The 27847-nt window shown below is 49.0% G+C and overlaps 1 protein-coding gene across 1 annotated transcript in view; it reads right to left on the reverse strand.

Annotated features, from left to right (window-relative positions):
* The window catches only part of cyfip2 (cytoplasmic FMR1 interacting protein 2), a 133504-nt gene that overhangs the window by 25370 nt on the left and 80287 nt on the right, over nt 1–27847 (reverse strand). Inside the window, 10 exon segments of the mRNA XM_038793554.1 lie at nt 2549–2748; nt 7495–7614; nt 10709–10817; nt 12744–12820; nt 14147–14243; nt 17590–17746; nt 25463–25493; nt 25495–25521; nt 25523–25618; nt 26303–26307. Of these exon segments, the coding sequence (XP_038649482.1) occupies nt 2549–2748; nt 7495–7614; nt 10709–10817; nt 12744–12820; nt 14147–14243; nt 17590–17746; nt 25463–25493; nt 25495–25521; nt 25523–25618; nt 26303–26307 (919 nt within the window).

A 27847-nucleotide genomic window follows, 5' to 3' on the forward strand; every position in this document is an offset into this window, starting at 1 on the left:
TAAATCACCCCTTAGTGTGCAGGTTAGGTGGCTTTGCGGGGATGGGCCGGGGCAGTGTATTCTTTCTGAGGGTCAGCACCGACTTGATGGGCCAAATGGCCTCCTCTGCACTGTAGGAATTCTATGGTTCTGTGGCTGAGAAAGAAGCTGTCTCGATATTGAAGTTTAAGGTTGAAGAGCTGGATCAAGTAAAAGGGGTTGAAGGATATGGGAACGGGGCAGGCAAATGTGACTGGAATTATTTGCTCACATAAAGGGTAAACATCAACAGGGAGTGGATGGGTTGAATATGTATCAATGTGTTCCATGTATTTGATGAGCAGAGATTCCTTCCAACTAAATATTGGGAAGAATAAAGTCATTGCCTTTGGTCGCTGTCACAAACTCCGTTTCCTCATCACCAACTCCATCACCCTCCTGGTAACAACTTGCGATTGTTCGCAGCCATGGTGTCGTGTTTGACTCTGCCATGGGACATTTGGCCACATAACTGCAGCCTCTCGCAGGCTGCCCTTGTCCAACTTTGAAACACCCACCCCCCTGCCTCAGTTCCTCTGCTGCTGAAGTCTTTGTAGATCCATAGAAAAAGAAATGGCACTGAAAGAGGCCATTCAGCCCATCACTTCTGCATCAGTCAATCCCACTTTCCAGCACCTGGTCCGGAGCCTCACAGGTTACAGCACTTCAGACCCAGATCCAGGTACCTTTTAAATGAGTTGAGCATTTCGGCCCCAATCACCAACTTTGGCTGTGAATTCCAGTCACCCACCACCCTCTGGGTGAATAGGTTTTTCCTCATGTCCCCTCTAATCCTTCTGGCAATAACTTTAACCACCTGACCCCTCAGCCAGGGGTCTTTCCTGTCCGCCCTGTATCGGCCCTCATAATTTTGTACATACCAATTCGATCACCCCTTAGCTTTCTCTGTTGTAAGAAAAATAACACCAGCCTATCCAAGCTCTCCTCATTGCTGCAATTTTCCAGCCCTGACAACATTCTTGTGAATCTCCCTTCCACTCACTCCTGAGCTAATTATGTCCTTCCTGTAGTGTGGTGACCAGATCTGTTGTTTTAAAAAAAAATAAATATAAAGTATTTATTTTCCAATTAAGGGGCAATTTAGTGTGGCCAATCCACTTAACCTGCACATCTTTGGGTTGTGGGGGACAAGCAGACATGGGGAGAATGTGCAAACTCCACACAGACAGTGACCCGGGGCCGGGATCGAACCCAGATCCTCAGCACCGTAGGCAGCAGTGCTAACCACCGTGCCCCCCATGGTGACCTGAACTGTACACAAAATTCCAGCTGTGACCGAATCAGTATTGTTTACAGTTCCATCAATACATCCCTGCTTTTAGGGCAGCATGGTGGCGCAGTGGGTTAGCCCTGTTGCCTCACGGCGCCGAGGTTCGATCCCGGCTCTGGGTCACTGTCCGTGTGGAGTTTGCACATTCTCCCCCTGTCTGCGTGGGTTTCACCCCCACAACTCAAAGATGTGCAAGGTAGGTGGATTGAACACGCTAAATTTCCCCTTAATTGGAAAAAAATGAATTGGGTACACTAAATTTATAAAAAAAAACATACCTGCTTTTGTCTTGAATACGTCGCTTGATAAAGGAAAGCATTCCATGTGCTTTCTTTTTTTAAAATACATTTAGAGTACCCAATTAATTTTTTCCAATTAAGGGGCAATTTAGCGTGTTAAATCCACCTAGCCTGCACATCTTTGGGTTGTGGGGACGAAACCCACGCAGACACGGGGAGAATGTGCAAACTCCACACGGACAGTGACCCAGAGCCGGGATCGAACCTGGGACCTCGGCGGCGTGAGACTGCAGGGCTAACCCACTGCGCCACCGTACTGCCCTTCCATGCGCTTTCTTGACCATCTTGCCCACCTGTCCTGCCACCTTCAAAGACCTGTGGACATGTGCACCAAGGTATCTCACTTCCCCAAACCATCTCAATATCCTCCTGTTTATTGAGAATTCCCTTCCATTGTTTCCTTTCCCCAAAATGTTTTACCTCACACTTTTCTGGATTGAATTCCATGTGTCACTTGCCCGCTCACTCAACTAAACCATTGATATCACTCTGGAGCCAACAGCTGTCCTCTTCACTATCAACTACACGGCCAATCTTTTTGTCATCTGCCAATCGCGCCTCCCACATTTTAGTCCAAATCATTAACAGGTACAACGGACAGCAAGGGACCCAACCCTGTGGAACACCGCTGGAAACAACATTCCATTCGCAATAACATCCATTAACCATCACCCTTTGCTTCCTGTCGTTGATCCTATTTTGAGTCCAAGTCGCCATCAACCCCTCTATCCCATGGGACGTCACTCTTTAGACCTCATCCAGGTCTTTATTGTCGCTAGACTCTGAGGGTCTACGACAGTGACAAGAGACACGACCAGCTACAGAGAGCTGGACGGATCAATAGGAGCAATCCCTGGATTGGGAATGCAGAGGAAAGAAGGGAATGAGAAAATGGCAACCCCTGCCTCACCATCCCGCCCATCAAATAGACGGCACTGACCGATTGGTTGATCCGTTGTAGCAGTAATTGGGCAAGAAATCAAAGTTGAGTTCCCAGAAGACATGAAGAGTGATTCGCCCATAGGGAGCAGACACGTTGTGATTGGCCTCTCTGAACATGGCGTCAAAGCTGTCCAGGGTCATGTGTTTGGAGAGCAGGCGATGAGTGAGACGATTAACCTCAAACAACCACTCCAGTTCCTATAGGGTAGAAGAGCAGAGAGTTTCGTCAACAATTCATTCTAACATCTTACTCCTACAATTCTGTTCCCATTTCGCATCTCTTGATTTTTAAAATTAATTTACCGGATGTGGGTATCGCTGGCTAGGGCAGCATTTATTACCCATCCCTAATTGCCCTTGAGAAGTTGGTGGTGAGCCACCTTCATGAACCACTGCAGTCCATGTGGTGTAGAACTCCTGCCGTGATGTCCTGGAATTAACATGAATGACCTCCAGTCGCCACAATCATCTTCCTTTGTGCCAGGTATGACTCTAACCAGCCGAGGTATGGGAAGCATGGTGGTGCAGTGGTTAGCACTGCTGCATCACGGTGCCAGGGACCCGGGTTCGATCCCGGCCCCGGGTCACTGTCCGTGTGGAGTTTACACATCATCCCAGTGTCTGTGTGGGTCTCACCCCCACAGTCCAAACAGATGTGCAGGGTGGGTGAATTGGTCACACTAAAATTGCCTCTTAATTGGAAAAAAAAGAATTGGGTACTCTAAATTTATTTTTAAAAACCAGCCAAGGTTTTGCCCCTGTTTCCCATTGACACCAGTTTAGCCAGGGCTCCTTGATGCCACACTCGGTCAAATGCTGCCTTGATGTCAAGGGCAGTCACTCTCGCCTCACCTCTGGAGTTCAGCTCTATTGTCCATGTTTGAACTAAGGCTCTAATGCAGTCAAGGGATGAGTGACCCCTGGCGGAACACAACTATTGCCAAGCAAATGCCGCTTGATAGCGCTGTTGATGACTCCTTCCATTGTTCCAGCGATGATTGAGAGTAGACTGATAGGGCGGTGATTGGTCATACAACATAGAACAGTACAGCACAGAACAGGCCCTTCGGCCCTCAATGTTGTGCCGAGCCATGATCACCCTACTCAAACCCACATATCCACCCTATACCCGTAACCCAACAACCCCCCCCTTAACCTTACTTTTATTAGGACACTACGGGCAATTTAGCATGGCCAATCCACCTAACCCTGGTCAGTTTGGGTTGATCCTGCTTTTTTGAACAGCAGATAACTGGGAAGTTTTCCACAATGCCGGGTAGATGGTTAGTGTTGTAGCTGTACTGGAAGAGCTTGGTAAGGGAAACAGCACTCACATTGTGAGCACCGTTGCAGGAATATTGTCAGGGCCCAGAGCCTTTTCAGTATCCAGCGCCTTCAGCTGTTTCTGGATTTCAGGTGGACTGAATCGTATTGGCCGAAGACTGACATCTGTGATGCTGGGGGAGACTGAGATGGATCATCCACTCGGCACTTCTGGCCTTGTCTCTTGCACAGATGTGCGGGGCTCCCCCTCACTAAAGATGGGGACATTTGTGGAGCCTCCACCTCCAGCGAGTGGTCGAATTGCCCACCACCATTCACGACTGGATTTGATAGGACTGCAGAGCTTCGATCTGATCCATTGGTTGTGGGATCACGTGGCTCGGTCTATTAGTCGCTGTTTATGCTGTTTGGCACACAAGTAGCTTCACCAGGGTGGCTCACCTCATTTTTTAGGTATGCCTGGTATTGCTCCTAGCATGCCCTCCTGCACTCTTCATTGAACCAGGGTTGATCCCCTGGCTGGGTGGTAATGGCAGAGTGGGGGATATGCTGGGCTATGAGGTTGCAGATTGTGGTTGAATACAATTCTGCTGTTGCTGATGGCCCATAGCGCCTCATGGATGCCCAGTCTTGAGTTGCTAGATCTGTTCAATGTCTACCCTATTTAGCACAGTAGAGTGCCACACAACACGCTGGAGGGTATCCTCCATGTAAAGACTTGATTTTGTCTCCACAAGGATTGTCCATTGATCACTCCAAATGGTACCGTCATGGACAGATGATCCACGGGAGTCAGTTTGGGGAGGACAAAGTCAAGTATGTTTTTCTCTCTTGTTAGTTCCCTCACGACCTGCTGTAGTCCCAGTCTAACAGCCAAGCCATTGAGGACCCAGTCAGTTTGGTCTGTGATGGTGCTACTGACTCATTCTTGGCGATGGACACTGAAATCGCCACACCTAGAGTGCATGCTGTTCCCTTGCCGCCCACAGTGTTTTCTCTGGGTGGCGTTCAACATGGAGGAGTATTGATTCATCAGCTGAGGGATGACGGGATGTGGTAATCAGCAGGAGGTTTCCTTGACATATTTGACTTGGTGTCTTGAGACTTAATGGGGTCCAGAGTCATGTTGAGGACTCCCAGGGTAACTCCCTCTGACTGGATACCACTGTGATATCACCTCTGCTGGGTATGTCCTCCTGGTGGGACAACCGAACAGCCAATTTGTTTATCATTTGCAAACTTCTCAATCATTGCCCTTAATTCAGTCCAAATTATTGAATTAAGTCACAAAAATCAAAGGAGCCAATACTGTCCCCTGCAGACCTCTCTCCGGAATGGGTGATCGCTTTGCTGAGTACCTTTGGTCTGTGCGCATTCAGGACCCTGACCTTCCTGTTGCTTGCCATTTTAACACAAGACCCTGCCCCAATGCCCACATGTCCCCATTGGTGACCAGCGGTGTCCCACAGGGTTCAGTGTTGGGGCCGCAGCTGTTCACCATATATATTAATGATCTGGATGAAGGGACTGGGGGCATTCTAGCGAAGTTTGCTGATGATACGAAGTTAGGTGGTCAGGCAGGTAGTGCTGAGGAAGTGGGGAGGCTGCAGAAGGATCTAGACAGTTTGGGAGAGTGGTGCAGGAAATGGCTGATGCATTTCAACGTGAGAAAATGTGAGGTCTTGCACTTTGGAAAAAAGAATCCAAGCATAGACTACTTTCTAAACGGTGAGAAAATTCATAATGCCAAAGTACAAAGGGATCTGGGAGTGCTAGTCGAGGATTCCCTAAAGGTAAACATGCAGGTTGAATCCGTGATTAAGAAAGCGAATGCTATGTTGTCATTTATCTCAAGAGGGTTGGAATATAAAAGCAGCGATGTGCTACTGAGCCTTTATAAGGCTCTGGTTAGGCCCCATTTGGAGTACTGTGTCCAGTTTTGGGCCCCACATCTCAGGAAGGACATACTGGCACTGGAGCGTGTCCAGCGGAGATTCACACGGATGATCCCTGGAATGGCGGGTCTAGCATATGAAGAACGGCTGGCGTTCCTGGGATTGTATTCATTGGAGTTCAGAAGGTTAAGGGGAGATCTAATAGAAACTTACAAGATAATACATGGCTTAGAAAGGATGGACGCAAAGAAACTGTTTCCGTTAGGCGAGGAGTCGAGGACCCGTGGGCACAGCCTTAGAATTAGAGGGGGTAAATTCAAAACAGAAATGCGGAGACATTTCTTCAGCCAGAGAGTGGTGGGCCTGTGGAATTCATTGCCGCAGAGTGCAGTGGAGGCCGGGACGCTAAATGGCTTCAAGGCAGAGATAGATAAATTCTTGATGTCGCGAGGAATTAAGGGCTATGGGGAGAATGCTGGGAGGTGGAGTTGAAATGCCCATCAGCCATGATTGAATGGCGGAGTGGACTCGATGGGCCGAATGGCCTTACTTCCACTCCTATGTCTTATGGTCTTATGGTCTTATGTCTGTCCTTGGCCTGCTGCAATGTTCCAGTGAAGCTCAACGCAAACTGGAGGAACAACATCTCATCTTCCGGTTAGGCACGCTACAGCCTTCCGGTCTCAACATCGAATTCAAAAACTTCAGATGATCATATCTACCCCACCTCGACCCATTTGTTTTCCTCCCATTTCATTTTAACTGTCTTTTACCATTTCTTTCTTTCTCGCCTTTCTTTATATATATTAACCCCCCCCCCCACCATCTTATCCACCTTTCCTTACCCCTTCTCCCCTTTGCTTCACCCTTCCCCTCCCCCCCACATCTACATCTATCACAGTTCACCCTCTGATGTTAGTTTATCTGCTGTTTGTCCTTTCACATCTTTTGTTCTCTCTGGGGACTGCCATTAGCGCTTTTTGCCCTTGGTTTCTGTGGCCATTAGCACCCGGATTCCCTGGGTTTCTGTGGCTATGACTCATTTTTCATTCTCACTCCACAGTATAAATATTTCCCACTTTCTCAGTCTGTTAGCTTTGACAAAGGGTCATCTGGACTCGAAACGTTAGCTATTTTCTTTCCCTACAGATGCTGCCAGACCTGCTGAGATTTTCCAGCATTTTCTCTTTGGTCTGTGTGGAATTTGCTTTCCTGTTACCCACTTGAGCAATCACAGGCAAGCCCAGGTTTGTTTCCTTGGAGCAGGCGAAGGAGGATCCCGGGCTGATGATCAATGGGGCAGGGCTTTGGGACACACTGCTCCTGTCCAACCAGCTGATTCAGACGGGGGAAAGAGAGAAACTGGCACACTTCAGATGCCAAATTCTGCACTGACTCTCCCGACAGCGCTCAAACACAGAGCCAGTCCAGACAATCATGCCATTATACAGCGCAGAAGGTGGCCATTTGGCCCATCCCTCCTGTGCTAGCTCTTTGGAACGGCCATCCAAATAGTCCCACTGCCCGGCTGTTGCTTATCCGCGAGGCTTGGGAGAAGTCTTCAAGCGCTGAAGGGAAATCTCTTTGCCTGATATTGAAAGCTCACGGAATTAAACTCATCAACGGCTCGGTCAGAAAGTAACATCCTTCAAAAAAAATGCTGACTTTTCTGTAATCACTTTTAGAGTCTGGTTCTATTCATCATAACACCGGAACAATCATCACCCAAAGTAATCTCCCAGCTCTCTGACGCCGATGGTCTTACCACAACAGATGTCAAGTCCTCACTCTCGAACCTGCTGATGGCGTGATCCAGTGACTTGTACATAGCAGCTGAAATTCTCTGAGTGATGAGTCTGTTTAGGTCGATGGACCTCCCCAAGAGCTGAGAAAAAAAAAATAAAACAATTGACGGTTAAACCCGACCAACCAGGCCATCAAAATCTTTGTCCCTCGTCTTTCCAAAGGATCGGTGTGTAAGACACATCGCCACTTGGAGATGATTCACCTCGGAACCCCACCCATGTGACCACTGGACTGGTCCCGGCTTCTCCGACAGTGCCTCTGACAGTGCCTCCCACAGTGCCTTCTCCGACACTGCAGGAGATGAGGAGCCCCTTGCTTCGGATGGTGGATTTTCACCCTAAAGGTTTAAAACCTACTCTGGGCACTGACAGCTGTAAAAAAGGCAGATTATGGTTTACAAGACTCCCAATAATCTCCATCCCATGAAGGACATTTTCGTTTTCTTGGCAGATGTTAGCGGGTGTTTCGCTACAGGATACGATAGTGCAGTGGCTCTGTTACTGGACTAAGAACCCGGAGAGAGCGATTTCAATGCCCACTGTGTGAGAATTTGTAATGATTTACAAGATACTCTGCAAATAAAATTCTGACCAGCGCAGACGCGATGGGCCTTTTCTGTGCTGTAGACTTCGGCACAGTGGATAGCACTGTTCCCTTAGTGCTGCAAAGCTTTGAAGTGCTTTTTTCACATTCTATTCCATTCCCCGTTAACTTTTTCATGCCTCTGGGCTTGCCGAGAAGCCTAAAAGCTTTGAACTGCATTGTTTACATTCAATCTCATGGTCCATTACATTTTACAATCCACTTGATTGATAGGTCCAGCTATTTCAAAGGTGAATTAGCTTTGCTTGTATTGCTCTTCACGGTCCATTAACCCCGAAGTGTTTCTTCTTTTAAGCAGGTGTTGGTTCTAACCGCACTTTTTTCAGAGGTGTTTTCATTGTTCTGAAGAGCTTCCTGGAAAGACCAGGTACTGTCTGGGTGTTGTTTTCTACTGGGGTTTCCTCTCTTCTGATGTCCTTCCTTGAAAGGCAAGGTGCTCTGTCCGAGTGTGTCTTCCTGGCACCCTGGCAGTGCAAATCTGACAGTGCCAGGGTGCCACTGCTAGGGTGCCAGGGGTAGTACTCAGACACAGCACCTGGTATTTCAAGGAAGGATTTCAGCACAAAGAAACAGCCTCTTAAAAGCTTTTCAAGCTAAAGAGGGAAGAGTTTTACCTTCAGCTGACAGATCACTGATAGCTGGGAGAGATATCAAAGTTTGAAGGCGATGGAAGAAGATGTGCCATGACACCCCCATCCTGGGAAAAGCCCACACCAAGCACCCCCCCTCCCCCCCCTGAAGGACTCATCTTGGCACCTTGGTAGTAAGTGTAGTGATGATACTCAGCCCCATGCTCCCCCTTAGACTCCATAGCGCCAGGTTTGCACTGTCAGGGGTGAGGGGGGGGGGGGAGCTTGGAGGATTATTGTCAGCAAATGGGGGGGGGGGGGGGGGGTTGGTTATTGCCAGCAATTGGGGGGTGGCTCATTGCCAGTGATTGGGGAGCTTGGAGGATTATTGTCAGCAAATGGGGGGGGGGGGGGGGTTGGTTATTGCCAGCAATTGGGGGGTGGCTCATTGCCAGCGATTGGGGAGCTTGGAGGGTTATTGCCAGCAAATGGGGGGGGGGGGGGGTTATTGCCAGCGATTGGGGGGTGGCTCATTGCCAGCGATTGGGGAGCTTGGAGGATTATTGTCAGCAAATGGGGGGGGGGTTGGTTATTGCCAGCAATTGGGGGGTGGCTCATTGCCAGCGATTGGGGAGCTTGGAGGGTTATTGCCAGCAAATGGGGGGGGGGGGGTTATTGCCAGCGATTGGGGGGTGGCTCATTGCCAGCGATTGGGGAGCTTGGAGGGTTATTGCCAGCAAATGGGGGTGTTGGCTATTGCCCACGATTGGAGGGCCAATAGGGTTATTCTGAGATCGGCCGAGGATCCAGCCTTGCCGGCTTTCCTACGTGCCACGGTGTGAATCTTCCTGGCTCCAACAAAATTCCTAAGTGTGGATGGATTGCATTCTGGATCACACCGATCCACCGGTGGAAATTTCTCCACATTTCCCGCCGGAGACCACACGTGGAAAATTTCGGGGGAGAAATGTGCCCAGAATATCAGTAGCGGGATTCATCCTCTAAGCTGAGGTGAGTTGAGCTGAGCAGAGCTGGGCCAATATCACAGCCACACACAGCAGGAAGCTGCCTTCACTCCGAACAGGCCATTGCCTGGGGAGCCCTATTTGAACGAGTAGATGCTTTTCTAAACAAGAAGAAATTCGCCAAAGAAATATCGGTGCCGAGTGTGGTAACTATTACTGGATTTTGCTTATAGTGTTAAAGCCAATGGGATGTTGTTTGGCAAGCTTTAGCTCCGAGTTTAGAAAAATAGAGAGATTTGTAACTGGATGTAGTGATTATTCTAGTTAAGTATAAGTTTTATTAGGTGTCTTTTTTGTTGTGTATTTTACTGTAATAAACATTTATTTAATTAAATTATTACAGCAAGACTGGAACATTGCTCACTGTACTTCTCATCTTTTCTCGCATGATACCAAATTGCAAAAGAGTACAGTTAGGGTCCGGCATTCCAAGTTTCCCTTTTGTGATTTGGCATACCCTCGCATTTAACATCACCTGGATTCTTAACACCACCCTTACCTTGGTCTGGGCCTCCAGTCCCACAACCAGGTGATTTACTCTCAGCAGCCTTCTGAGGAGGCCACGCAAGACTCTCATTTTGCATCAAACCATCGCCATGAGTGGTTCGAAAAGACATCCCACTTCCACTTTCCCTGGAAAACTGAGGATGGGTAATAAATGTAGGCCGTGTCAGCCATACCCACTCATCCGAAGGACATCAAAACAGTCTCAGTTATGTGTCACTCGGGTCTCCACACCAGCTCTTCCGAGCAGCTGCCAGTGGATCGGAGTCTGGATCAGGAACCCTGGTCGAGTTTATCCCTTGCTTGAGTGCACATAGGTGACAATTAGGGCGGTTATCGCCATGCTGGCTGAGGTCACAGGTCAGGGAGCAAGACTGAATGCCCGTTTATGGGTCGACGTTCTACAGCAAGTGGGGAACCTCCTTACTGGGCCATCCTTCTGACTGGAGTGAAACCTCTTTGCACACAGTACCTGTACATGTCTTTGCTTCAGCAACGTCTCATAGCGATTAGACGGTGGATAAGGGATGATGACTCCATAGTTCTTGCATTCCGCCCGAAATCTTTTATCTAACAACACACTTTGAAGGAAACACACAAAAAGAAATGTCAGTACTTTGCAACTTCATCAGTGTCTATAGATGTCACAGATATGAGGTGATTCCAAAACCCAATTCCAAACAAAACTTAAGAGGCCATAACATGGGCGACAAAAAGGGGCATAAATATACGTAGACAAGAAATAGGGGCAGGAGGAGGCCATTCAGCCCTTTGAGCCTGTTCCACCATTCGTTAAGATGATGGCTGATCTGATTTTGGCCTGAATCCCACCTTCACTGCCTTACCAGCCCCCCATGCCCCCGCCACCAACCCCCTTGACTTGACACACCCGAATTCTCTATCATTCAAAAATCTGTCTAACTCAGCCTTGAATAGATTCAAAGACCCAGAAGAGAATTCCAAAGACTAGTGTCCTTCTGGGAGAAGACATTCCTCCTCATCGCCTTCTTGAATGGGCGACCCCTCATTCTGAAATTGTGCCCCGAGATTCCCCAGGATGTTAACTTTAAAGGTGAGCATGAGAAGCAGAACTGGGAACTGATAATTACAACAGAAGTGTGAAGTGATTAACTTTAATTGGAAGAATCACGAGGTGCGGAATAAACTAAAGTGTATAATTTGCAAAGGAGTGCACAGACAGGGAAGCCTGAGGGCTGTATGCTCACAAAACTTTGAAGGTGGCAAAACAAGTTGGGCGATGTGAAAAAGCAGAAGGGCTCCTGGCCTTATGAAACAGAGACATGGGGCGGGATTCTCCGACCCCCCCCTCGCCGGGTCGGAGAATCGCCGGGGGCCGGCGTCAATCCCGCCCCCGCCGTGTCCCGGATTCTCCGCCACCAGAGATTCGGTGGGGGCGGGAATTGCGCCATGCCTGTTGGCGGGCCCTTCCCCGGCGATTCTCCGGCCCGCGATGGGCCAGAATCCCGCCGCTGTCAACCCTCTCCCGCCGGCGTGGATCAAAGCACCTACCTTACCGGCGGGAGCAGGCGGCGCAGGTTGGCTCCGGGGTCCTGGGGGGGGGGGGGGGGGGGGGCACGGGGCGATCTGGCCGCAGGGGTGCCCCCACTTCCGCACCTTTGTGGCGGCCCGACGCCGGAGTGGTTCACGCCACACCAACACACCGGGACCCCCGCCCCGCCGGGTAGGGGAGAATCCCGGCCATGGAGTACGAAACCACGGACGTTAAGCTTGATAAACAGGTGAGATCTCAGCTGGAACAGTGTGCTCAGCTGGGGGCACCGCACTTATGGAAAGATGCCAAGCGAGCAGTAGAGATTTACCACAATGGTGTCGGGATTTCAGTTACATGGGAGACACTGGAGAAGCTGGCTCTTCTTTCATTGGAGCAGAGAAGGATGCGAGAAGGTTTTACAGAGGGGATTAAAACGGTGAAGAGGAGTTGGTTTAGCACACTGGGCTAAATCACTGGCTTTTAAAGCAGACCAAGCAGGCCAGCAGCACGGTTCGATTCCCGTACCAGCCTCCCTGGACAGGCGGCGGAATGTGGCGACTAGGGGCTTTTCACAGTAACTTAATTGAAGCCTACTCGTGACAATAAGCGATTTTCATTTTCATAAGAGTAAATAAGGAGTGGCAGAAGGGACACTAACCAGAGGAACCAGATTTAAGGTGACTTTAAAAAAACAAGAGGTAGAAAGTGAGCGAATGTTTGCGATTCGGAACACACTTTGCGAAAGAGCGACGGGAGTAGATTCAGTAACGACTATCAGAAGTATATTTGATGGGGAGAAGAACAGCAGAGTTAAAGAACAGGAGGGGGGAGTAATTGGACAGATCTACCCTAATGAACCCGGATAAGCAAAACTAAGGGGAAGAATGGCCTCCTTCTGTGCTGTGCAACTCCACCGTTCTACGAACATGGAATGCAATGTCGCAAATGTCTACACAATGGGTCATGACAATTCGGGAAGAGGTTCGTACTCTACCTGCCGGCCATGGCCTTGTAATAAGCAAAGATTTGATCTGCCAACTTGTAAACAAACTGGTCAAAGCAGAGGTTCACCTGGAAAACAAACGGATAAAGTTAGGAGCTGGAACTGTTTACACTCTGATTCCCCACTCAATAATCTGAGGTCGTGGGGAACTTGCCTGGCACTGTCAGCGACTGCCTGCTGCGACAATGACATTATTAAGCTAATACCGAAAAGAGAAAATGCTGGAAAATCTCAGCAGGTCTGGCAGCATTTGTAGGGAGAGAAAAGAGCTCACGTTTCGAGTCCGATGACCCTTTGTCAAAGCTAAAAGGCATAGAAAGTGGGAAATATTTATACTGTGAGGTGAGGGAATGAAAGATGAGTCGTAGCCACAGAAACCAAGGGAACAGAGTGCTAATGGCAGTCCCCAGAGAGAATAAAAGGTGTGAAAGGCCAAACAGCAGAGAAACTAAAATCAGAGGGAAAACTGTGACAGATGGAAGGAGGGAAAGGGGGAAGCAAAGGCGGGAAAAGGCAAGGAGGGGGATAAGATAGGGAGGGAATAAGAAAAGACAAGAAAGAAAGAAGACAGTTAAAATGAAATGGAATGAAAACAAAGAGGTAAAGATGGGGTAGAGCTAATCATCTGAAGTTGTTGAATTCGATGTTCAGGCCGGAAGGCTGTAGCGTGCCTAACCGGAAGATGAGATGTTGTTCCTCCAGTTTGCGTTGAACTTCACTGGAACAGGCAGGCCAAAGACAGACATGTGGGCATGGGAGCAGGGTCTTGTTTTAAAATGGCGAGCAACAGGAAGGTCAGAGTCCTGAATGCGCACAGGAAGAAGGTGCTCAGCAAAGCGATCACCCATTCTGCGTTAAGTCTCCCCGATATAGAGGAGACCATATTGGGAGCAGCAAATGCAATCGACTTTAATCAGGTAATTGTTAAGCTAATTGCCTGATTAAAGACAGGTAATGGTTATTATCTAACCTTCAAAAGAGTATCAATGGACACAGCTGGAACAGTTGGGATGGGGTAATTATACGGAGATTGTACCGCTGCTGAGTTAGAAGCAGAATAAACTTGCTGAAGGTAAAAGATAGCTGCTGTATTATTCTTCTATCATACCAACACTAAGCATTGACACACATTCACAATATTGACGCAGGACAGAAGGCCTACGGGTGCGTGTCAGCTACCTTCTGATGAATCACTAGGCAACTCAGGCTCCTGGTCTCCTCAGTGATCAGGCAACACTGAGGCTGAATGGGGTGCTGTACTGCCGCTGTGGCTGAGATTTACAAACTCAGGACACACTCAGCTAGCAAAGCTGGGGCCTTCCTGGTGAAGTGTGGCTCACAGCCACCCTGAGCAGGCTTTACACAGAGGAGAAAGCTTAAAGTGGGAAACTCACCTCCGCTTCGATCTCATCATACAGGAATTGCTTCTTGAACTTTGTCAGGGTGTAGTACGCACTGTCATTGTACAGGTCCAGTGGGTACAAAACATATCTAGAAACGTGAAAGTCAACAAAAGAATTAGAAATGTCTGTTCTGATTATATTCTGATCATTTTCCTCAGTAACAATATAGCGCTTCTTGTTCCTAATGGCAAGGAACCAAATAATTTCTGTCTAAACCTGATTCAATTCTGACAGTATTTGTTGGGACGTCAAATCCCAACAGATTCAACCACACCCAACTCGCATATTCACAGAATCGTAGAATTTGCAGTGCAGAAGGAGGCCATTCGGCCCATCGAGTCTGCACCGGCCCTTGAAAGAGCGCCTCCATCCTATCCCCGTAATCCCACCTAACCTGACTCCGCACAGGCAGTCACCCAAGCCTGGAATCGAACCTGGGACCCAGGTGCTGTGAAGCAACAGTGCTAATCACTGTGCTACCGTGCCGCGTTTGAGTCACACTGACCATTAAGGCCCCAGCTTTGTAGGTTCTTGAGAGAAGTCTGCTTCAAAGTTTCACCTACACCCGTGGATGGATCAAACCAAAGCATGGATTTTGACAATGGGGCAGCTGGGACTGCACACAACAATCTGACTGTGTTATAACCAAGGTGTGTATAAACCGAATATTTCCCCTTTGCTCTATCCCTGTGCTTATAAAACCCAGAATGCCAGTGCCCTTTTTATGCCCATCTTTCTGACTGTCGGAGATGCCCATTTATGGGTGAGATACCAAATTGTGATCCCAGCTGCCCTCTCAGGTGGGTGTGATAGATTCCCCGGTCACAAGTTTCGATCAGGCCCATATTTCCACATCCGTCAACATCAGTAAAATCAGATTATGAAAAATGAAAATCGCTTATTGTCACGAGTAGGCTTCAATGAAGTTACTGTGAAAAGCCCCTAGTTGCCACATTTCGGCGCCTGTCCGGGGAGGCTGTTACGGGAATCGAACCGTGCTGCTGGCCTGCCTTGGTCTGCTTTAAAAGCCAACGATTTAGCCCAGTGAGCTAAACCACCCCTACATGCCCTTATCTGCTCATTTATCACATTGCTGCTTTGTGGGATCTTGCTCTGTGCAAATTACCCGTCCCGTTTCAGAAATTAAAATAGTGACCACACTTTCAAAGTACTTTCTTGGATGCAAAGCATTTCTGGATATCCGAAGGGTGCTATATAAACGCAATTTGTTCTTTAGAGAGGGCGATGGAATTTGTTTCTTTTTTATCCAATTAAGGGGCAATTTGGCGCGGCCAATCCACCTAACCTGCACGTCTCTGGGTTGTGGGGGCGAGACCCACGCAGTCACGGGGAGAATGTGCAAACTCTACACGGGCAGTGACCCAGGGCCTGAATCGAACCTGGGACCTCAGCGCCGTGAGGCAGCAGTGCTAACCACGGTGCCACCGCGCCACCCCAGGATGCAACTTGTTTCTGTTTGGCTTCGGGACAATCTATTTTATCCTCAGACAATTGTGACCCTCTAACAGCCTCCTGCTCTCTTCACATAGCGCTTGATCCTCATTCAGCTCAATGGGAGCCATTCCTGCCTCCCTCCCAGTTTGATGTCAGACAGTCCCGGTGAATGGAGTTTGGAGCTCCAGCTTGGAATTCCAAGCTGCTATCCAGCAGCATACTCACTTAGAGTTGATGTGGACACCCCCCTTCCCCCCATCGTTTGGTGTTGTGAAAACCCATAAAACCCTCACCATCCCCCAGATGGGACTCTTTCCTGCTGTAGGATGGAACAAAAGCGTTCATGGCCATGTGACGGCCTGTCAGTCTGTTAATCCTCCCACTGTTCTTCCAAAACTATGACCTCTACCACCCAGAAGGAAAGGGTTGCAGATACATACATTTTGGAAGCAAAATCGGGAAGGCAAATTACTACCTGAATGGTTGTAAATTGGGAGAGGGGGAGTGTGCAGCGGGACCTGGGTGTCCTTGTGCACCAGTCGCTGAAGGTAAGCATGCAGGTGCAGCAGGCGGTGAAGAAGACAAATGGTATGTTGGCCTTCATTGCGAGAGGTTTCGAGTATAGAAGCAGGGATGTGTTGCTGCAATTGTACAGGGCCTTGGTGAGGCCACATTTGGAGTATTGTGTACGGTTTTGGTCTCCTTTTCTGAGGAAGGATGTTCTTGCTCTCGAGGGAGTGCAGCGAAGGTTTACCAGATTGATTCCAGGGACGGTGGGACTATCATGTGAGGAGAGATTGACTAGGTTGGGATTATTCCCGTTGGAATTCAGAAGAATGAGGGGGGATCTCATAGAGACTTATAAAATTCTAACAGGGCTGGACAGGGTAGATGCAGGGAAGATGTTACCAATGATGGGTGTGTCCAGAACCAGGAGTCAACAACCTGAGGATTCAGGGGAAACCATTTCGGGCAGAGGTAAGGAGACACCTCTTCACACAAAGAATGGTGAGCCTGTGGAATTCATTAGTTGATGCTAAAACTTTGAATATATTTAAGAGGCGGCTGGATATAGCACCTGGGGAGAATGGGATCAAAGGCTATGGGGAGAAAGCAGGATTAGTCGATTGAGTTGGATGATCAGCAATGATCGTGATGAATGGCGGAGCAGGCTCGAAGGGCCAAAAGGCCTCCTCCTGCTCCTATCTTCGATGTATCTATGCATACCTGGGAACCCCACCACCTGGAAGTTCCCCGCAAGTCACTCACCCTTCTGACTTGGAAATATATTGGCCGTTCCTTCACTGCCGCTGGGTCACAATCCTGGAACTCGCTCCCTAACAGCGTGGTGGGTGTAGTTACATCACATGGACTGCAGCGGTTCAAGAAGGCAACTCACCGCCACCTGCTCAAGAGCAATTCAGGATGGGCAATGATTGCTGGCCTAGCCAGCAATGCCTACATCCCATGAAAGAATGAATAAAACCACCTGTGTTCTGAACCAGTTGCTGAATTAGTCCCAGGTTTCAAAGGGCCTAACATTAGCTAAAGATTCAGAGAGAATCCTGCATCCCTACTCTCTCCTCAGCTCTTCAGCTAGTTTGGCATTAACCCACTGAACACCTCGTCCAATATTGTAATCACGCTGGCTCACCTAACTCTTTATTCATTGAACTATCGGAGAAGAAACTGCGAATTTATTTTGAGTTCTGTTTGTGTGTAAGGAAAAGTTTACTTTAAGATAACGTTGCTAAATTGGCATGTTTTATACCCGGAAAACAGGCACAGCTCCTAGTTTGAATCTGTCCTTAAATTATGGGAGCCCCCTCATTCAGTGTTCTGACTGTTTCCTTTACGATTTCATCAGAAACATTGGGGAGAGGTATTGTTTGAAGCCATCGTGTTGCAAAAAGCTGCGTTTTCACCACAAGGGTTAACAAGGGAAAGCAAAAGGGCAGAAGGTCGGAAGCAAACATTACTCCATCATGGATGGTTCTTTGGTCTCCAGAATGTGGTCAGTCAGGATCCACGGCATTGACATCTCAATGGGAAACTGGATACGTCGGCCCATTGTCAGCTCCAGGAAGAACTCTCTGAACCAGAGCTGGGACAGGTCGCAACACTGCTGGAGCGATTCTGAAAGAAGGACAACCCATAAGAAATCAGTACATAGCAAGTATGCTTACCCAACTGTATCTAACATCATTGAGAAGGAAGTGACAGAATGAGTAAAGAGTCTCCTTGCCCATCAATCCCTCTCCTTCCAAAGTCCACGTACACTCTAAACCCGTTCATGCACTCATCTGCAGGCAGGTTGGTGAGGATGAGGTCTAGTATGTTTTTCCCTCACCACCTGTCGCACACCCAGTTTAGAAGCTATACCTTTAAGATTTGGCCAGCAATGGTGCTACCGAGCCACTCTTGGTGATGGACGTTGAAGTCCCCCACCCACCCTCGGGTGGTATTCAATAGTATGTGGTAATCAGCAGACCTACAAAAGACCCATTTATGCATTATCTTTAAACATAGACACAACTTAATCAGATAGTCCTCAGATGTATTGTTTAACCTGAAGCCATGAGATGTCAGGGGGTCTGTAGTTGCTGTTGAGGACTCCCGGGGCAACTGCGCCCTCCCAAATGTAAACCACTAGGCCTCTGCTGGTCTATCCGACAATGGTTCATGGTTATCATTAGACACAATTCCAGAGAGGATTCAATAGGATTCAATTTCCACCATCTGCCTTGGTAGGATTCGAACCTGGATCACCAACGTATTACCGTGGATCGCCAGTCCAGTGACAATACCACTATGCCACCTCATGCAGTTAGCCAAAGACTTTATTACGCAAGCACAGAGGAATAGTCACTCAGATTCCCCATAATAAAACTCCATTCTGGACTGTCAACTCAAGTCTTCTTGTGATGTCAGACTGGAGGTCTGGATTTGTACGGTGTATATCTGTCACCATTCCTTTCAGTCCATGTCCATAACCTTCCCCATCACTCGATTAGTCCCAGCGTGTCTCTCTACCTGAGATGAAGTCACAGGTACATTATCCATGCGTGAGCAATGTTGATGACATTTTCTTCAGGTTTTTGTTTGATTTGTAACGGGAATGTTGACAAAGCATCGACATTAGCATGATTCTCTGAATAATGACAATGGATATCGTACATGTGAGCTGATAATATCAAAGGCCATCCCTGTAATCTATTAGCTGCTAAAGAAGGAAAACATTTTAACCGCCCGATCTGTCAAGAGAATAAAATGATGTCCATCAAGGTCGTGGTGAAACCTTCTTACTCCGAATAGGAGTTTAGTTTTCTAGCTGAGCATAATTCTGTTCTACATGAGTCAGAGGTTGTGAAGCAAATGCTATTGGCCGTTCCTCTCCTGAAGGCATTGTGTGTGAAACAACCTCACCATCCCCATGGGCTGATGCAGCGCAAGCAAGTTGTAACTTCAGTTTGGGAATGTAATGAACCAATAGGTCTGACTTCTTTAAGGCTTCTTTTACCTCTTTATATGCACTTTTGCATTTTCCTGGCCAGTGCCACATCTGTTTGGCACATAACACAGTGTGTAAAGGCTTCAATTCTGTCGCTAAATGCGGAACAGATTTGCATAATAATTGATTAATCCCAGAAACGGCCTCAGTTGTGTCAAATTTTGAGGCCGTGGTGCTTCTAACATTGCTGAAATCTTCTTCGCCTCCTTGTGCAAGCCCTCTTATCGATGATGTGACCAAGGTGGGTTATGGGTGTCTTGACAAGGTTGCTATTTCCTTTTTAACTCCAAGATTATGGTTTTGCAGATGTTTCAGAGTAGCTTCCAAGTTATTCAGCTGCTCTTGTTCACATGAACCGGTGATGAGAATGTCATCGAGATAACATTTAGTGTACCCCATTTAGCCCCCTCAGAATTTGATCCATGGACCTCTGAAAGAGAGCAGGAGCAGATGTTATTCCAAATGGAAGTCTCCTGTAATGGAACAGACCTTGGTGCATCATGATAGTGAGTAGCGGCTGTGATTCTGCAGCTACAGTCCTTTGTAAATACACCTGTGATAGATCAATTACTGAATTGAAAGTCCAGCAAACAGACCTTCAATCAGCGGCAGTGGATAGTGATCTGTACACAATACGAGGTAATAGTTGTTTTAAAATCTCCGCAAATCCTTACTGAGCCATCATGTTTCAATACAGGAACTAATGGTGTCACCCAATCACTTGTAGCAACTGGTTCAATGACTCCTGATTGGAACGGTCTTTCTTCTTCTGTGACTTTTTTTTAAATAAATTTAGAGTACCCAATTATTTTTTCCAATTAAGGGGCAATTTAGCGTGGTCAATTCACCTACCCTGCACATCTTTGGGTTGTGGGGGCGAAACCCACGCAGACACGGGGAGAATGTGCAAACTCCATACGAACAGTGACCCAGGGCCAGGATTCAAACCCGGGTCCTCAGCGCCGTAGGCAGCAATGCTAACCACTGTGCCACCGTGCTGCCCTTCTTCTGTGACTTTTGGCCTGATGGCGTATGGTACGGTTCTGGCTTGGAGACATTTTGACATACTGGGCGGGATTCTCTGGTCCTGAGGCTAAGTGTTCACGCCATCGTAAACGCTGTTGTGTTTCACGGCGGCAGCAACAGGCCCCCAGGAGCAGTGATACCGAGTCCTTCAGGAGGCCAGTACGGCAGCTGGAGTGACTCGCGCCACTCCAGCTGCCGATACCGGCCTCAAATGTGCGCCGTGGGTCTGGGTATGCGTGCTGCGACTGGCTCGAATGGGCACATGCACGGTGGCTTCCTTCTCCATGCAGGCTCTGACGCAACATGGTGTAGGGCTACAGGGGCTGGTGCGGAGTAACAGAGGCCCCCAGCCTGAGAGGCCGGCCTGCCGATCGGTAGGCCCCAATTGCGGGCCAGGCCACAGCGGTGGCCCCCCCAGGGGGTCAGATCCCCCTCCTCCCCACCACCAGGCCACCCCCGGAAGGATGCACGCCGAAGTCCCGCCGGCGGGACTTGGATTTTCTTTGTGGCCACTCGACCCATTCCGGGCGGAGTATCGCTGGGGGGGGGGGGCGCCGAGCCGATGCCAATGGCGTCGATTCGCCGCTCACCAGAGAATCGGCAGACCGGCGTCGGGGCGGCATTGTGCAATTCGCACCCAGCCTGCCGATTCTCCGATGTAGGCTGAGAGAATCCCGCCCACTGTTTGGCTTCATGTTGAGTTGAACTTCAGCTCCTGTCATTGAGCCCAATTTATCTTCAAACACTTTTTTATACTTCTCTAGAAGTTGTCCTCGGTAACTCTTTGAATCCACTACTTGATTCACTGCTCCCAACCATGCTCTATCAAATAAAGCAGGAAAACTCCCCTGTTTGTCCATTTACTTCTACCTTTACCATAATATATCCCTTTAATAGTACAGCCTCTTCTGTGTATGTCCGAAGATGACATTTCATGGTTTTAAAGGCAGATGCTTCAACTTCTGATTATAAATTGTCTCTGGTATCAATACGAGCTGCACTCGGATCCACATCCATTTTGACTTGGTTACCATCAACGTTTGGGAATGGTCAGAAATGTTGCTGATCACCCCGCACCGACAGGACACCTAGTTTCAGCTCCTGACCTGGTTCAGGTCTACTGTTCCCTTGCAGCCATGTTCCTGACGATCTCCAGCTTGTGGATCTTCGCTCCAGCCCCTATCTGTGAAGCTCTGAGGCTCCATAGGCATAGCAACTGCGACATCAGCTTTGAGAGTTAAATCGCTTTCAGAAAGCAGCTTCCTCTGAATAGCTTCACTTTGGAGTCCACAAACCAGTCTATCACAAAGAGTATCATCGCGTGTCGCACCAAACGCACAGTACTTTGCTAATCTTCTTAAAGTTGTTATGAATTGTAAAATACTATCACCTTTTTCCTGACTGCGCTGATGGAACAGGAGCCTTGCTGCAATTAACAACGGGTTTGCTGAGAAATGTCCTACTGAAGTTTTCGTTAGTTCGATATAGGACTTATCTCCCGGTTTTGATGGATCAACTAAGTTTTGTAGCAGCATAGCCCTACCGAACTGAGAAATGTGCGACCTTCAGTCCTCCGGTGTTTGATTCGCTTTGAAGTACAATTGGAATCTCTCCTGGTGAGCTCCAAAGTTCTCAGTCTTCATCAAATGCATCCACGGCATCCGATTTCCCGCCATTATGGAATTTATACTTCAGCCAACTTCCTCCCTTCCATTTATTTTTTACATTTGGAGCAGGTGCACAATGCACAATGCATCTTAGAAATGTTATTTTGCCTGACTGAGGTTTGACTCCCCCCCCACCCCCGAGTAGTGACCTTCAGCATCGGCGGCTGCGATTCGCCCAGCATGTGTGAATCCAGTCCCAAGAATCTTTTCTACACTCTTGAGGGGAGGCGGTGGTGCAATGATGTTGTCACTGGACTAGCAATTCAGATACCCAGGGCAATGCCCTGGGGTCCCGGGTTCGAATCCCACCAGGGCAGATGGCGTAATTTGAATTAAATAGAAATCTGGAATTAAAAGTTTAATGATGACCACGAAACCATTGTCGATTGTGGTAAAAACCCATCTGGTTCACTAATGTCCTTCAAGGAAGGAAATCACCCTGCCCTCACCTGGTCTGGCCTGCTTGTGGCCCCAGATCCACAGCAATGTGGTTGACTCTTAAAAGAAATGCCACTCAGTTGGAGGGCAATTGGGGAAGAAATGTTGGCCTTGCCAGCCAAGCCCAAAATCCAATGACAGAATAAAGAGTTGTTTTGCTGACGATCTTTTTTTTTTCTGGAATTTTGTTTTCTTGCCTCACTCCTCATTTTCTCTTTTGTTACACCTCCGAGTTGCCACAAAGGGAAAATGCATGGAGGTGCCACACACTTACAAACCCGATGAGAGACTCATTGCTAGATGTTGCTCATACAATCCAAGATGGAGAACTGGAACCCGCGCGGAAAGGCAGCTGACGTTGCTGCAGATCACGTGACTTTGCACCAGCAGGGGTGTATTCTTCAATAGCGTGCGCTCTACCCTGTCAGGAGGTCCGCCCACCCATTTAATCTCCCCCAATGCTGATAAAACACCTCCCACAAACTTAGCAGTGGACTCCAAACCTGTGCAGGTTGGGCATGGCCACAGTCGGTATTATTGACAACCATAAAATGCATTGCCATCCAATTTTATAATGTTCCAGGTTTGTATTTTATGTTCTGTCACCTCTATTCAGCCTGTCTGGATCAGACACACTGCAATTCCTAAGATATGTCCGGCAATTTTAATCAAACATCTTGGCCGGGATTCTCCGCTATCTGGTGGAGTGGGCCGTTAAAAGGACCGAATCCTCCACACCTTCGGGGGCTAGGCCGGCACTGGAGTGATTGGCGCCGTGCCAACTGGCGCCAAAGGGCATCGCCGGCCGGCGTAAGTTGGCGCATGCGCAGGAGCGCCACCGTGTTTCCAGAACCGTTGGCGTGTCTCCTCCGCGTGCGCAGGGGGGTTTCTTCTCTGCGCCGGCTATGGTGGAGCTTTACACAGGCCGGTGCGGAGGGAAAGAGTGCCCCCACGGCACAGGCCCGCCCACAGATCGGTGGGCCCCAATCGCGGGCCAAGGCCACCGTACCGCGGGGGCCCACCCCCCCCCGTGGCCGGATCTCCCCCCCCCCCCCCCCACCGAGGACTCCGCAGGCCGCCCTCAGTGCTAGGTCCCGCCGGCACAGACCATGTCTAATCCACGGCGGTAGGGCTGACCGAAAACGGGCGGCCGCTCGGCCCATCAGGGCCCGGAGAATCGCCGGGGGTGGGGGGGGGGGGGGGGGGGGGGGGGGGGCACTGCCCACAGCCCCCCTGACCGGCTCGATCCCCGCCCCACCAAAAAAACAGGCGGCGGAGAATTCGGCAGCCGGGGCGGGATTCGCACTGCCCCCCCCCCCCCCCCGTGATTCTCCGACCCGGCGGGGGGGTTGGAGAATCCCGAGTCTCTTGGGATTCCCAGAATGTTCCACCGTGAAAATAACTCTGCTCGTTCCCCCCGCCCCTGCACCCCCCCCCCCCCACCCCCCCACCGTTTATGAAGCTGCTACATAAATGGTGACCGAGGCAGCATTCATTACAAAACAAATTCATTTTTGACCAGCATTGTGTTTTGTCAGCTGGATGGCGACGTGGTTACCATGGTAACTATCCCATTACTAAGCGACAACGCAATGTCGTTCCTGTTCTTATGTTGGGTTTCCTTTTTAATAATTTATTGACGCTCTGTTAAAGTCAGATTAAATAAATTACGTTTTGTAATTCATCGCCCACACCGTCGGCAAGCAAGTTCCCAAATAAATCCACGACAAATGAGGCAATGCTAGCGTTCAGAAAATGATGATATATAATTGGAAATTAAACATTGTGAATCTTCTTCATAGGTTCATGAATGAGAATTCAATATTCAGGACCAGCCATTTATGACTGGCTGGTGGCCATTCAGCCCCTCGAGTCTGCTCCACCATTCTGCCTGATCTTCACCTCAACCCCATTTAGGGCGGCACGGTGGCGCAGTGGTTAGCACTGCTGCCTCACGGTGCCGGGGACTTGGGTTCGATCCCGGCCCCGGGTCACTGTCCGTGTGGAGTTTGCACATTCTCCCCGTGTCTGCGTGGGTCTCACTCCCACAACCCAAAGATGTGCAGGGTAGGTGGATTGGCCACGCTAAATTGCTCCTGAATCGGGAAAAAAGAATTGGGTACTCTAAATAAAAAAATAATAATAATTTACCCACCGTTGTCCCATATAACTCTCTCTCTCGCTCTACATATAGAATCCACAATCTCTCCCCTCAACCATTGCCCCTTGTCTACGGGTTAGGGGAGTATCACCGGTATAGGTTTGCCTATGGAGGTTGGGGGCGACTAGGTTAGATGTAAGAAGAATCTTCTGTTCCCAGAGAATATTTGAGCTATGGAACAGGTTCCCATCGCCGCTGGTAAATGCCAACTTACTACAAACCTTCCAAATGGAACTGGACTAGTTCATGGCTGGGAGGGTGATGCTGCTAAGATCTGGAATGCAGTCTATGATAAGGCGGTGGAATCAGAGCCACAGGAATTCTTAAAAGACAACTGGACATGTGGTTGACGAGGATCAATTGACAGGGTTGTGGGATGTGGGACGAAGTTGGACAGCTCTTTCAGAGGCTAGCAGAGGCTAGATGGGCTCAATGGCCTCCTTCCCCACTGTCAGTGTATAACATTGATGGAATAAGCAGCGATATAGCTTGCACACTATAGTTTTGATTGATCAAAAAGGTCTGGGGAGAATTTTCCAGATACGTTTTTCTCCCTGAACCAATCATGGGTTTTAAAATCAGATTTTCTTTCTCCCTCCCAGGAAATCATCAAATGTTGGGGAGTGTTGGCAGTGATTATGCCTTGGGCATGGCTTTGGTATGGGCCAGCCTGAATAGACAAACCAGCTGGATTGCACTGTCCTTCAACGTCAACACATTATCCTGGCACCTTGGCCAACACTCCTCCCCCTTAACACAACAGACACACAGCCTGATCATCCGGCTCATATCTCAAAGTCTGCTAAGTTCCGTCTCTCATGCTTCAGCCCGAATCTCTCGCCCCCCCAATCGCACGCTTTGGTTCTGTCCTACTGCCCCCCCTTCAACCTCCCTCCTCCCCATTCCCCCCCCCCCCCCCCACTCGCGACATGTCAACTCACTGCATGTATGAGGCAGCTTGAGGTCCTGGAGTCACAATAAAAACCACCTTTAACTGCAAATCTTTGTCATACCGAGGCTTGTGTAAGATTGGGGACGAGGCAACTCACCGCTGAAGTTTAAGAGGTGGGTGTGGAAGAAAAGACTGTTTGTGAAAGTCCTCGATCGCGGGTCACAATGGGGCCGTCAAGGCTGCTGCGGAGAGTCTTCTTCGAGCCGCTCTTGTCAGCAATGAGCGACTCCAGCATGGTCCTCACCATGTACAGCTAGAAATGGAGACACCAGTCAATACGTGACCCCAGAGAGGCAGCAATAAAAGCAGATACTCACTCTACACGCAAAATTGTGGACGCTATCTTAATCGTTGGAAATGCGGCAACCAATTTATGCAGAGCAAGATCCCACACACAGTAATGTGATAATGACTAGATAATCTGTTTTTGTCATGGGGGGGGGGGGGTCAATATTGGTCCGAGACAGCAGGGAGAGAACTCCATTGCTTTTCTTCGGTATAATGGCCATGGGATCTTTTACATCTGGCTGAGAAGGCAGATATGGCCTTGGTAGAACATTTCGTCCAATAAGTGAGAGGTTCTCAATCCTGGATGGATGGGGCCGGATGGAGGGGTGGGGGGGGGGGGTAAGGGAGGTGGTTTTCCCAGAAGGCTCCAAGGCCCATGTGAACAAAGGATTAAAAAAGTGTTGAACTTCAGTGATTGGACATGGAATGGTGCTGCCACTTGGTGGCACTCCCAGGATCTGCAGCCATAGAGAGCTCACGTTGAGCACAGTTTCCGCTCAGCAGCGCCCCCAAGTGTTCCTCAGCCTGAACCACACAGGGGTAGAGAACCTCACCTCATCTCATTCCCTTGCACTTGAATAAGGAGAAGCAGGTTAAATTGTCACTTAGGTTCTTCCATTTCAATTCTGTTTCTCAGTGTCACACTTGCCATCTCTATTGCAAACAACGACCACAACAGAACAGGCACAGAGTGAGAAAAACCCTTCTGCACATCTGATCAATCTCCAGAATCTGAAGAGTTCCCAATTCCAGTGGCCCCTTAGATTCGATATTAAATGTAATGTGATACTTAACACAACTCTGTACAAAGGAAAGGAACACGCTGAGGGAGCAAAGAATTCAAACTCCTCCAATCCCTCAAGGAACTGTGACATTTATAGATACCTGCAGACTGGCTTTGGGCTAGACACTCCAGCGTTGGAGCAGAATGGAGGAGCGATCAGTGCTTTCAGTAAATCGGAGTCAAGACACAGACACAGGGTCCAGGTGTGGACCCATTTCCTGCCAAACAGATTCTATCCAGGGTATTGGGACCATTTCTCATAACAGGAATCTTTGGCCACCAAATTACAGTTCCCCCTGCTGCCCTTGCCCGAGTCCCTTCAGGCAGAGGATGCGTCAGCTTCCTCCTGTGCAGGGGGCGAGTTACACAGGGGAAAGCGGCAGCCCACGCCACGTTTATGCCACTAGAGGTAAGAGGGTGCAGAAAAGATTCACGAGAATGGTGCCAAGGACGGGGAACTCCAGACGTGCAGTGGCAGATTGGAGGAGCTGGGACACTTTTCCTTGGAGCAGGGAATGCTGGGAGACGGTTTGATCGAGGAGGTTTGGTCGAGGGTGTTCAAAGTCAAGAGGGGTCTGGACAAAGTAGATGGAAGGAGACCGCGGCCATTGGCTGGTCGTTCGAGAAGGAGAGGGCACAGATTTAAGGTGATTGGCAAAAGAAGCAATGGGGGCACACGGTGAAACGTCTGGACTCAGCGAGTGGTTCGGATCTGGAATGCGCTGCCCGAGAGTGTGGCGGGGGCAGGGCCAATCGAGGGATACAAGAGGGAACTGGATTATTATAGAAGCATTTGAATGATGAGGAGCAAGGGCAGGCCATTCGGCCCCTCTAGCCTGCCCTGCCGTTTGATTAGATCATGGCTGATCCGAGTGTGGCTCCGATTCCACTTTCCTGACCGCCCCTTTACACCCACTGACTCCTGAAGGGAGAGAATGTGCCATCTTGGGGAAGGAGGTGGGGGAACAGAACGAGGGGCACTGCGTATTCGGAGTGACAGCACCGACGCAATGGGCAGAATGGGCTCCTTCTGTGCTGTAACCATTCTGTGATGTGATGTTGATGTTTGTGCCATTAACCACACTCACTCACAAGATGGGAAACATATGGTCCCAGGTCAGGGAGTTCGGCAGACACAGTTTGATTTTACCCAGAGTTGTCCCCTCAGTGAAACATGTTCCCTTTCTGAGATCTATCTGCGATCTTGGCCATGGTCCTGGCAATGAAGTTGTTCTGCTGCAGATGTAGGAGCTGCTGGCATCGCCACCTCACAAACATTATCTGTGCTCAGTACCAGCAACATGTTCCACAGTATGCAAGTTAAACAATAATAATAATAAACATGTTTCATTGCATGACAAATACTTTTTAAAAATACCTGTCTTGTGTTTCAGCGGGTCACCAATGTCA

Source organism: Scyliorhinus canicula, chromosome 4 (assembly GCF_902713615.1).
Source record: "Scyliorhinus canicula chromosome 4, sScyCan1.1, whole genome shotgun sequence".
Lineage (NCBI taxonomy): Eukaryota > Metazoa > Chordata > Chondrichthyes > Carcharhiniformes > Scyliorhinidae > Scyliorhinus > Scyliorhinus canicula.